Source organism: Salmo trutta, chromosome 9, assembly GCF_901001165.1.
Source record: "Salmo trutta chromosome 9, fSalTru1.1, whole genome shotgun sequence".
Lineage (NCBI taxonomy): Eukaryota > Metazoa > Chordata > Actinopteri > Salmoniformes > Salmonidae > Salmo > Salmo trutta.
Window position 1 is genome coordinate 4,644,692 of NC_042965.1, and position 12,979 is coordinate 4,657,670.

General features: G+C 41.0%; 1 protein-coding gene across 7 annotated transcripts in view; it reads right to left on the bottom strand.

The window, feature by feature from the left end:
* LOC115199754 (multiple C2 and transmembrane domain-containing protein 1) overlaps positions 1–9,955 on the bottom strand; it is a 213,760-nt gene extending 203,805 nt beyond the window's left edge. For 5 of the 7 annotated variants that reach the window (XM_029762159.1, XM_029762158.1, XM_029762157.1 and 2 more), the window contains exon 1: positions 9,056–9,954. In XM_029762159.1, the coding sequence (XP_029618019.1) occupies positions 9,056–9,568 (513 nt within the window). In that variant the 5' untranslated portion in view covers positions 9,569–9,954. Of the gene's footprint in view, positions 1–9,055 lie in introns of all 7 variants that reach the window. The other 2 variants (XM_029762162.1, XM_029762161.1) reach the window with 1 other exon arrangement.
* Between the last annotated feature and the right edge of the window lie 3,024 nt (positions 9,956–12,979).

Genomic DNA, 12,979 nt, shown 5'->3' on the forward strand with positions numbered 1-12,979 from the left:
TTTTCCTTCTGGTAATCTAGATCTCTGGCTCCCTCTTGAGTTATTTGTGTGTTATTTCATCAAACAGTAAGCTTAAAGCATCAGACAAGCTCAATGCATATAGTTGCTTTTATTAAAACACTTATGGTGTGTCTATAAATGGAAAAATACACTTAAGAAAATGTTGACCAATCAATTGGTCAAAAGAACAGACAACTTTCGGTCAACCAATACTTTTTTTATTTGGGGACAGCCCTAGAACACACCGTTGTTCTATTCCAGGTGCAGACAGTCCATCTGCAACACCTGGCAATCACAATACAAACTCTGCTTCTTTATACAGAATTGGAATTCCTGTTTTTTTATCTAATTCTGAGAATGGATAATGGGCTTTTCCAACGAGGTAGAGCACAGAACAGAAACTGTCACTCCAAACTGGAAGAGACAGTGTCTCATGGTTATCATTCATACCGAGACCAGATTAGATCATAAATGAAAGCAAACAACGTATGCATCATTGGTTATTAGGACTGCAGGTTTCCTCTTTGGGGGCCTCATTTGCAAATGCATTCGATACTCCTCTGGTGAGTGGAGCTGTGTTCATTGAGCTGCAAATGGCTTATGTATGATTAGCATTTGTGAACAGTGAAGGTTCTGCGGCCTGTTTGTCTGCTGAATGTTTACTGCCCACCTGTGTCTTGTTCCCTTGTCCGTGTTGTCTGGTTTTACACATGACAACAGCTAATAATGTCTGCTGTTGTCCTATCATTGTGAGGCTGTTCAATTTTAAGTGGAGATGTTTTGAAGTGGTGTGTTGCGTGTGCAAGAGATTTTGAAATGAAACCCTATATTAGCTTGTAAACCTTTCAAACAGACTGAAACATTTTATTATCGGACTGGGACATTTTATTAACTTGACGACAAAAATAAACTCAACATTTCTGCTCTGCCAATATAGATACATTCAGCAGTGTCCGTCAGTATGTGAAGTATTTTAGAACCCAACACTCCCAAAAACTAAAAAGAAACATTTAGGCGGTTGCTTACAACTTTTGAGCTGTTGGCGGATTGCTACTGCTTATAAGGCTCTTAGGGTAGAGTAGCTATTAAGAGGACTAAGAAAACGTAAACTCAAATAACCAGCATGTTGACCTTAACTTACATGAATTGATGTTGGAATTAACTACAAACGGCATATCGAATTCGCTAATATATCCTGTTCTGTAATTGGCCTGATGGTCCCTTTCACGCTTGATATAATCTTTCCTCATGCGGCCACTGCCCGTGTTTCTGAGATCCAGTTCAATAAGGATTTTACATGTCAGCATAAAATACCACAGTTAAGGGTTCCGTTCCATGTGTAATACTCCTTTGATTCATGTGTTGATTGTCAAGCTAAACCATCCCTTTTGTTCTCCTAATTGCACTGTTTTTGTTTCATTATCTTGGACATAGAAGTGGAGGCTTTTTCAAATGTTCCATAACCTGAAGGAAGGACTGGGGTCTGAACAGATAGTTCAGAGCTCCTGCTCTTTTCTATAACCTGTAGGGAACACAATATATGGTCATACTTGGCATGTGGGTTTCTCACTTATGGGTGGCACAAATTGGGATATGGGGAGGGGAATGGGCAGGGTATATGCAAATGATATTCTGTACTATTTACTATAGTTAAAGTGTGTTTTGCGGACTGTAATGTTTTTGCGTACATTACTGTAGTATTAACTAATGTATTTTTTTTCATCATAAAACTGTAGTATTTACTATAGTATTCTACAGTATACGACAACATTCTATAGTAAGTACTACACACGATTGAGGGATACTACAGCGTGTAGTATAGTATTATACAGTTTACAGAGTTACACAGTAAGTACTACAGTAGTTTATAGTTCATTTTAGTTTTGAATGTGTGTCAACACAAACGATGAAGAGAAGACAACCTTAGTAAGCCTTACGGTGCATTTCTGCTGTGTATGTCAGGGGGACAGAGCAGTGCTCTGTGATCTGACTTTACGATGTGAGATTCACATCTCTGATTGTGCTGCTCATGAAGAGAGCTGTAGAGGACTACTGAGTCATGCGGTGGTTTAACACGCAACTCTGTTGCCCCGAGAGAAGAGGCAGAATCTAGAGAACAAAGCCTCAGGGAAATAATGTCATGCATTGGGGTTCTCTCTTTTCTCACACCACCCTGTTTGTTCTCCCTGTTCTCTCCTGTTTTTAGAGGGTATGCATATGTGTCCTCAGAGCAGAGAATCCTCCCTTTCTTCCTTAGGTGAGGTGTCGGTTGTACATTCATTCAGACACCCAGATTGAGATCAGTCCGTCAGAGAGGTAGGGGAGATACACACTGGGATGCTTGGATGTGGTGGAAATAAAGTGAGTATTGTTGATAGGCTTAAACTGTCTGGAGTTGACTGTCTGTCTGCATTTGCCCAACATGCTCAGTCAGACACAAGTGAAAGGACTTCCTCCATTACCCTCAGTATCCTTCACTAGACCTTGAGCACACCTGAGTAGCAGGTGGGAGTCCGGAAGAAAGAGGACAATATTGCAATCTATCAGAGGTGAGAGCTACACGCCTCTATTTCTTGAGCATTTGTTGCTCAAACCTTACAGTGGGTTTTTCTCTGAATCATGGTGCGCAGACACTTTCAGGATCTCAACATCAGTCATTATCTGGCAAGCAGCAGATAAAGAACCTCAAATATATGTAAATGTACTTTCTGAATAAAGTGATTCTGATTCTTCCATCGAGGGAACTCCCATTAAAACCTGTTGGGGATAGGGGGCAGTATTTGCACGGCCGGATAAAAAACGTACCCGATTTAATCTGGTTACTACTCCTGCCCAGTAACTAGAATATGCATATAATTGTTTGATTTGGATAGAAAACACCCTAAAGTTTCTAAAACTGTTTGAATGGTGTCTGTGAGTATAACAGAACTCATTTGGCAGGCCAAAACCTGAGAAGATTCCAAACAGGAAGCGCTCTCTCTGACTATTTCTTGGCCTTCTTGATCATCTCTAACCAAAACAGGGGATCTCGGGCATAACGTGACATTTTCTAACGCTCCCATAGGCTCTCAGAAGGCGCCAGAACGATGAATGGTGACTTTGCAGGCCATGGCTGAAAAACAGTAGCGCATTTGGATAGTGGTCGATCTGAGGACAAGGAGACTGGAGGCGTGTGCACGAGCCGACACCATGTTTACTTTCTCTCTCTTTGAACGAAAACAACGACTCCCGGTCGGAATATTAATCGCCTTTTTTACGAGAAAAATCGCATAAAAATTGATTTTAAACAGCGTTTGACATGCTTCGAAGTACGATAATGGAATATTTAGACATTTTTTGTCACGAAACCCGTCGGGCGCGTCACCCTTCTTTACCCTTCGGATAGTGTCTTGAACGCACAAACAAAACGCCGCTATTTGGATATAACTATGGATTAATTTGAACCAAACCAACATTTGTTATTGAAGTAGAAGTCCTGGGAGTGCATTCTGACGAAGAACAGCAAAGGTAATCCAATTTTTCTTAGTTTGGTGAGTGACACACTTGGTGGGTGTCAAAATAGCTAGCCTGTGATGGCCGGGCTATCTACTCAGAATATTGCAAAATGTGCTTTCACCGAAAAGCTATTTTAAAATCGGACATAGCGATTGCATAAATGAGTTCTGTATCTATAATTCTTAAAATAATTGTTATGTTTTTTGTGAACGTTTATCGTGAGTAATTTAGTAAATTCACCGGAAGTGTTCGGTGGTAATGCTAGTCACATGCTAATGTAAAAGGTGTTTTTTAATATAAATATGAACTTGATTGAACAAAACATGCATGTATTGTGTAACATAATGTCCTAGGTGTGTCATCTGATGAAGATCATCAAAGGTTAGTGCTTCATTTAGCTGTGGTTTTGGTTTTTGTGACATTATATGCTAGCTTGAAAAATGGGTGTCTGATTATTTCTGGCTGTGTACTCTGCTGACATAATCTAATGTTTTGCTTTCGTTGTAAAGCCTTTTTGAAATCGGACAGTGTGGTTAGATTAACGAGAGTCTTGTCTTTAAAATGGTGTAAAATAGTCATATGTTTGAGAAATTGAAGTAATAGCATTTCTAAGGTATTTGAAAATTGCGCCACGGGATTCCACTGGCTGTTGAGTAGGTGGGACGCTTGCGTCCCACCTAGCCCATAGAGGTTAAGATCAAGCCAGGCGCTGCAACTGGAAGATTACGGCCATGTTTCCACGCCCCCACAACCCAGAGGCCCACGCATATCAGACACTTTTTCATCCATGGTCCCGGCCCAGGAAACCAGTCAGTATGACAGCTCTTGTACTAAACAGTCTGAGTTGACTGACAAAATTTGAGTGTGGTGTGTCCTGCATACAAGATGGCCTTCCTCCTTCCTGACTGCTAAATATTTCACAAATGGCCCATAACAGCTAGGCACAGAGGCAGGGTGACTGATAAGCACTCTGGGGCGAGAGAGGGGGGGGGGCTATGCATGAGGTGAAGAGTGAGAGAGACAAATGAAGAGAGAGAGAGATATGAGGGGATTTAATCTTCCCAGAATGATTCTAACCTTGCTTTTTAGCTAGGGAGCAGGGGATGATTTCTACCTGGAAACGTGTGCACACTATCCAGCCAATCAGAAACATCACGTGTCAGTGTCACCAAAACCAAAACACAAGAGTCTGTGGTGTGCGACGCTAGCCAAGATCTATACTCAAACAGAGCAGACCCACAGTCACTTTCACATGGGCTGGAGGTTATTATGTCTGGGAGTGGCCATTCATCAAGTGGACATCAGTAGAGCTGGGGTTAAGTGGAGAACCTCATGATCTGAACGCAAAATATGAACATAGCTGTGACTCCAGCTGATTTATTTCAATACACAGAGGTCCTATTGAAACACTTGTCACCCTGGCAAGAAGCATCTGTTAAATAGCAACATCAATGTCATGCAACGCATAGTGTTCATGGAATATGACACATGCTGATTATGACAGATAATGAGGAAACGCATGACAGTTCTCCTTCAGTTTGTCTATCTGTCCATTTCCCATGATCAAATTAAATGATATGGGGTACAAAAAAAAATAGATACTGCATGACAATAGGAATTTTCTGTGACATCAAGAAACCATTCAGCCTTGCTGACACACACACACACACACACACACACACACACACACACACACACACACACACTATCATCATCAGATATGTTTTTGATGCCTCAATGCATTAGTGAGGTATGCAAAGTTCTGAAAGGAATTGGGACTCGTAGGAATATACACCCTATGACATACACCCACTTCCAATGGACAATATACACTGTGTAGTTACTAGTTAAATAACAAACTAGGGCATCCTAGAATGTCCAGTTGTATGCCCCTTTCATTGAATAATAAATGTTTAACTGACTCTCAGAAGTTACAATTAATCACCACCGCTCACTCTCCAAATTACATTGTGAAATTATGAGCATGTAATGCAGTGGCTCGTTATTTCCCATAAACTCTCATTTCATTTAGAAAGTGTGGGCTTAATCCTGAGCTCTGAGAGGCATTTTAGAAATGAGAAATGCTTATTTGGCTTATTTGGCAACCCTGGTTATACAGTAGGCCTATCTCATAGTGTACACATAGTGTACACATAGTGTTCACAGATCATTTTTTATTGAAGTACCCTTCACCCTGTCACCTGAATGCAGGTGTCGCAAATATTAAATGGATAAGAGGTCCTTGGCACAGGGGAAAAGTGCACTTGAGTAAGTATGTGTGCCAAATTGCTTACACAAGCACCTGGATGTCAGACGGAGCTGTTGTACTGTGGAGGCTAAAGCCAGAAACACTGGGGATGGAGTGGGATTCAATTTAGTTTATCTAAAAGTACTGAAGGCTGAATGGATCTTGACTACAGCAGGGTTTGATTTTTTTTTTAACCAAGTAAGCGTAACATGGCTATCATTGTGTATGGCAGAGTATGGCATTTGCCATACCCTAGCTCAACACCAATAATTTCAAATAGGCTACCAAAATCATTCCAATCCCGATAAAAGGGAAATGCAGTGTAGCCGTACTAGGGGCTGGATTTAGGACCATGCGGATAGCTAAGAGCCGTGTTTAGCGGTAGAAGAGAGAGTGTTTTAGGACCTCTGGGCAGCGCGTCAAGGCAGCTGCTGTGAAGAGTGAACAGCATAACTTTTATCTCAGAACAGTGCAGAGATGGAATATGGCTGTGTAGATGGCAAGGTAACCGCTGTTTGACTTGACATTGAAACTAAACTAGTTTGTTCCTCCCCGTGCTAAGCTGGTGCGTAGCATCTAATTGCTGTATGTGTCACGACTTCCGCCGAAGTCGGCTCCTCTCCTTGTTCGGGCGGCGTTCGGGCGATCGACATCACCGTCTTTTTAGCCATCGCCGCTCCATTTCTCATTTGTCCATTTGTTTTGTCTTGTTCCATACACACCTGGTTTTCATTCCATAATCACACTGCATGTATTTAGTGCTCTGTTCCCCTCCATGTCTTTGTGTGTAATTGTTTCTTGTCAAGTGAGTATTGGCAGGCGCTTTACTTTTGTTAGATTCCATGTTTTGGCGGGCTTATGTTTTTATGTGCTGTCATTTTATCACCGGAATTAAAGTGCGCCTATTTACTACATTCTGATCTCCGGCACCTGACTTCGCCTCCGTACACACCCTTGACAGTATGACACGTGTGTAGAATGTTAAAGCCTGACTAAGTAAGTTCCAAATAAAATGACACTTTTTTTTCTGGTTTTATATATTTCAAAATATATACATAAAATACTAATTTGCGATTTGGATCACTTCAAAGTGATACAAATGAAGGTTTTAATAATTATAAGCACAGCAGCTTCGTTTACAAATGTACTGGTCAGATTTTCTCCAGGTAGTTATGACGCAATAGGCCTACTGATAATTTTTCTTGGCCACATTCTGTGTGTTTCTTTGATCCATCCACGACTACAGCAACACATCAACAATACATACACCACCGTTCAGGAGTTTGGGGTCACTTAGAAATGTCCTTGTTTTTGAAAGAAAATACAAAAAATCATCCATCTAAATAACATCAAATTGATCAGAAATACAGTGTTAAAGTTGTCAATTATTATTGTAGCTGGAAACGGCTGATTTTTAATGGAATATCTACATAGGCATATAGAGACCCGTTATCAGCAACCATCACTCCTGTGTTCCAATGGCACGTTGTGTTAGTTAATCCAAGTTTATCATTTTAAAAGGCTAATTGATCAGTAGAAAACCCTTTTGCAATTATGTTAGCATAGCTGAAAACTGTGGTGCTGATTAAAGAAGCAATAAAACTGGCCTTCTTTAGACTAGTTGAGTATCTGGAGCATCAGCATTTGTGGGTTCGATTACAGGCTCAAGATTGGCCAGAAACAAAGAATTTCTTCTGAAATTCGTCAGTCTATTCTTGTTCTGAGAAATGAAGGCTATTCCATGCGAGAAATTGCCAAGAAACTGAAGATCTCGTACAACGCTGTGTACTACTCCCTTTACAGAACAGAGCTCTAACCAGAATAGAAAGAGGAGTGGGAGGCCCTGGTGCACAACTGAGCAAGAGGACAAGTACATTAGAGTATCTAGTTTGAGAAACAGACGCCTCACAAGTCCTCAACTGGCAGCTTCATTAAATAGTACCCGCAAAACACCAGTCTCAACGTCAACAATGAAGAGGGGACTCCGGGATGCTGGCCTTCAGGATGCTGCTTTTCTTTCAAAAACAAGGACATTTCAAAGCGACCCCAAACTTTTTGAACAGTAGTGTATATCTAGCTATAACCCCCTCATTACAAATGAGACTCATTATAAATTAGAGTTGAATGATACAGAATAAAAGTGTCATTTAGCTGACAAATGCATGTCCTTAACGGTTAATAATATTGGCTCCTGGCTGTCAGTCAGTGTGTCTGTCTGTGCGCAAAAGCAGATGATGTGCAGGAGAACATATTTTTTAAAACACTGGCAGGTCTATTGTTACAAAGTTGCTTTGATGTTGCTACTTTGAGCTTCTGGATGAAAACTGGAATTGTGGGCGATTTTCATTCAGCAAGGGATTGAGAATATTTTCTTGCTCGTGGGACCATATTTTAGACTCCTCAGCATGACCAGTGCCAGCATGCTGGACACTGGATAATAAAAAAAAAAAAAAAAGGTCAGCTCTGCCTAAGCTACTTCTGTTAAGTGAAGGTAGCTAGTTAGCTAATTTAGATGGCTAGTATACAGATAGATCCACGCATTGCTTGCGTGATTAACCTACAGCCAAATAAACATTAATGCACTTACTTGCTAACTTTGCTGGAGTGGCTAACTGGCTAATTGTTTTCCTCTTGGATGTTGAGTTTACTATTGCAACCTTTTGATGGCAAATGGATTTTACAATTCAACCCTATAGCTGCTGAGGGTCGACTTTCCCAGGCAAGTTTTTGCACTGCAAGAGATCATGCAGTTAATGCACCGCAGTAGATGGCCTATATGTTGAACTTGTCTCTGTACATTAGAATTAGATTTGAGTGCTGTAGCATTCATAGCTGACTCCACTTGTACATTTGAATGTTAATAATTTGCATCCCATGTAGAACATTTTAAAAATACATTTAATAAGCTTGGTGTTACAATTGAGGATGTTTCCTACTACAGGCTCTGCCTAGAGGTCAGGACCCTTATGGCACAGAGCGCACACTTGTCTTGTTTTGCAGGGTTTCTGGTTCAAATCCTGCTCCCCCATAGCTACAGACAGTGAATTTGTAGGTCTACTGTAATTGAGATTTAGTGTAAGTGTAGTAATGAGATGGGATTTGAATGCAATTTATGGACATCTAGTAACTTTCACGGTCACACAAAATGGAAAGTCCATTATACCATGATGTCATTGCCCGTAAACTGCCACTTCTACAGCCTCTTCAATTTTCTCAAAATATATAAACAACCTGCTAATATGTATTCACACATATCATTAAGGGGTGGTTTTGGAGACGTGTGGCACGTTTGTTTACTTTCAGGTTACTCACAGAATCACTGGCGTTTTTGCGGAGCTGTTCCTCCTCTCCAACGTCCGCAGATTTTACTACCAGCTTCTCGAAGCATGCAGAGCCGAGAGAGGAGCTCTTCTGGTGGGACATGATTAAATGGGAGACGATGAGCTTCGGGCACTCGTGTCCCGTTAGCTCTGGCTTGCTTGCCGACACTCCATCCGCCCCCAACAGCTGTTGCATAGGTTGCCCAGTGCTGCTGTTCCCAGGGTCCGCTGTACCGCCGAGTGACAGGTCGCCTGGGAAAGTCGACGGGGTAGAGGAGCAGAGATTGGGCTGTGAGGACGAAAAGACGCGGTCCAACTGTTTCTTTTTCCTTTTAAACATCCATAACCCCGTCTCCTTTTTACTGTCGGGATTGCGACGTTCAGAGACCAATTTGGGACTCAAAAATGGTTTGGTTTTTTCTTGAAAATTCTTCCACATCCTCCGTTGATAGGACATCGATTCCTGTCCCTTCGTGGCATTATCGTCCTTGTTTTTCTCTTCCATAGTGCCGGTACAGCAGCCCGCCAGTCTGCGCGCACGGCGTCGTGAATGTCACCGTTGGCTGAAGATACTGCACTTCCACTATGATCAATTTCCAGCGCCAATGAGCCGCACAAGACGAATGGGTTCGTGTAGATCTTCTGGATCTTCGTCATCCACGAATGCACGCGCCTGAAGTGTGAATTTCATGACAAACGTGGTGTGTTGCGGTCAAACGGTAAAATTATGGAGCGGAAGCGTTGCGCTTGCATTAAATGTGAAGTTCACACATGCTGCATGGGCAGAAAAATCCTCACACTTATTGTGAATCAGATGGAAACACATACTTGAACAGATGGCAACACATACTTAAACAGACAGCGCTTAATAACGTATGCGTTGGTAGTTAGTAGTTACAATATACATTTCCAATAGAGATAGAGTAGAGAACTGAACGTAAGACTGACTGAACATATTAAAATATTCAATGCGCCTCCCCCTGGTCAACCCATGCCAGTGGGTTCAAATTATCACGTTCTGATTGCGTTTCATAATGAATTTTATGCCATTGACAAAGGCTAGTAGATTTTGTTTTCATTTTGCAAGAGGGGTGTGCGTGTGCACGCGTGCGTTTAATGAATATTAGCCGAATAAATTAGTCCTTTTGATGCCTTCCCTCTGTTGTGAATGAATGCACTTTCTCTCTGAGAGAAGGGAGCACACTCAGAGGATGACCATTTTGGGTGCCTCTAGAAATCCTATTAAATTACTAGAGGGACTATGTGAAAACCCTTGAAGTTCCAAAATGGGCTGAAAATGGCAGACATATTCGTCAGGAAGAAATCCAAAGCACTCTCATTGGAATGAATGGCAGTAGAGGCAAAATCCAGATTTTTACTCATGCAAGAAAATAAAACAATTAATGTAATAGAATGATTGTTAACCTAAAACATTGTCATATAATCATAAATACAGTTTATATGGGTTGTATACACATTTTTCTGTATAAATAGTCTCTAAAATATGTATTGGAAAGCTGAGATTGCTATTATATCATACAATATCAGTACTTGTTGCATTTACAACTTGCCTAAGTCCTATCATCTACTGATTTCAACCAGTGTATGGCTGTGGATTGACTCCATTGTTTGAATGGAATGTTGCCATATTGGCAGTTAATTTGAAAAATGTATGGAATCATTCCTCTAAAACTGGCTGGCTAGCTACTTAACAAACATACAGTGCAGATACATTCTTCAAATTCATTATTTTACACAATATCTGATCACAGCACTGGCAAACCATGGTTTACCAACTCCCTGACCAAAATTGCTGACCTTTATTCCTTCATAAGAAGGTTCATGTCCATTTTAATATTCTAATTCCTAATTCAATGAGCCCCCCTCCCCCCCCCCATCTTGCGGGAGCTGCGGGGGAGTGTTGTACGCAAGTGGTTCAGACCACTCCAAGTCCTAAATTATTGCTTGAGAAAGAGTTTTTTGCTAAAAAGCTATGTTTGTCCATTGATGGAAATCTATTACAGGGAGGTAATTCATTGTTTCCCAGAAAGGATTTGTTATTCATATAAAAATGGCTGCATTGGGCCTTTAAGCATGTTTAAGGTCAAGTTTACCATAAATATCAGCTGGAGCAAGCAGATGTTTAACAAGTGCATCTGCTTTGTGTTAGTTCAGTGTGTGTGTGAATGCGAACTAAGTTAAAAAGACACACTGACAGTGCAATCCTGTGGGTTTGTCTGATGTGAGGAAGCAGGACTCAGGTCCAAAAAGTTGGATCTGTGGCTTTCCCACTTGACCCGATATGCATAAATACATTTTCAAAAAACAGAGACCTATTCACAATCGACCCGAGGACAGTCAGACCCGCCCGTTTTGAAAAGGTCAGTGGAAAGGTCTGTGGTTTGGATCCGAGAGACTTGTTCAGATCCGAGAGAGAAAGAAATTCATATTCAAAAAAGTAATATTAAAGGAGACAAGCTTAGGCCTATCTTAGGCACACACACACGCACACATGCACACACACACACACACACACACACTCACACACACAACCATTGCCATTACACCTAGATGATGGCATTAAAATGGGGATTGTGAGCATGAATATTGTATATGGTGCAATCTGACTGACAGTAAATGAGGGACAGGCCAAGGACCAGGATGTACATTTATGTAGGTCATGATCCCTATAAGATGATCTGATAAACTGCTAAAGCACTTCACCTATCAACCCCTCTCACAATTCATTCATGAAACAACTCATGACACCTGAAAGTCAAACACACCCCAAATACTTAATCCAAACTCCACGTCTTAATAAACAACTTCAACTCGCATGTAAATGTTGTTTCTCAGACTATGAATGGTGCAGGGACTTGGAGACAATAGCAGCTCGGTCCCTGTCTTTCCCCTTCTCCCTCTGGAAAATCAACCACCATCTTTAAGGGAACAGGTGGAGGTGCATTCTTCATGGTCACAACTGCAACCAATCAGAGCACACAAGCAATTCATTCAAACAGACAAATAAGCTCACAGTTCCAAATCCCATGACTACTGTAATTCACTGAATAGATGTACAGTACCTCCACCCTTGTAACATACATATGTATAGGGTAAATGAGAAGGGGGGGGGGGAAATCACTTAGGAAGGTAGATATTTTTTCAACACAGTAATTTAGACTTGGAAAGGGGTAAATAATTAAAGAAAATGAAAAAAAAGTACTGGCCAATACTTGGATTAAGAGAAGCTCTTAGACCGATTAATTTGGATGATAGGCTAAATCAATCACAGCACTAGTCGTCTTACTTTAATGAGCATGGCATCGATTGGAGGGCAAGGGAATGAGACACCAGGTCATCTTTTAAATCTGCCCTGCGTTGTGTGTACTGGTGTTGAGACCATCTTCCACTAGAACTTTCTGCCATGGCCCAGAGGTGTTTGACTGGGTTTAGGGATGGGTTCGTATGTTCATCTAATCCCTTTCTCTAATGAGATAATTATACGGGCAGAAGAAAGTTATCTTCAACTAAGAATGTTCCAATTTAATCACTTAACATAATCACTACCATTTCAGCTGGGGCAATTAAAAGTATTTCCCCTGAGTAGATATTAACATTTAGTCTGGGAAAGGGTCATTTTAGCACAGGTTTGTAAATATGCAATTGGCTTTTTACAGATGTTAATGAGGCTCTGCTAGAGCAGCAGTTTTCAATGAAGGAGATGGTCATAGTTGAGCGCTAGCAGACATGGAAACTAATCAAACAGACCAAATACATATCCAAATTGAATTGCTGTGAAACAAGCACTCCAGAACAATCCAGCCTCAATAAACATCCACGTTGAAAAGTATTGTTGGTCTACCACCACACAAATATTGGAAATACTACACTCTCTTGTCAAAATGACTATACTTTA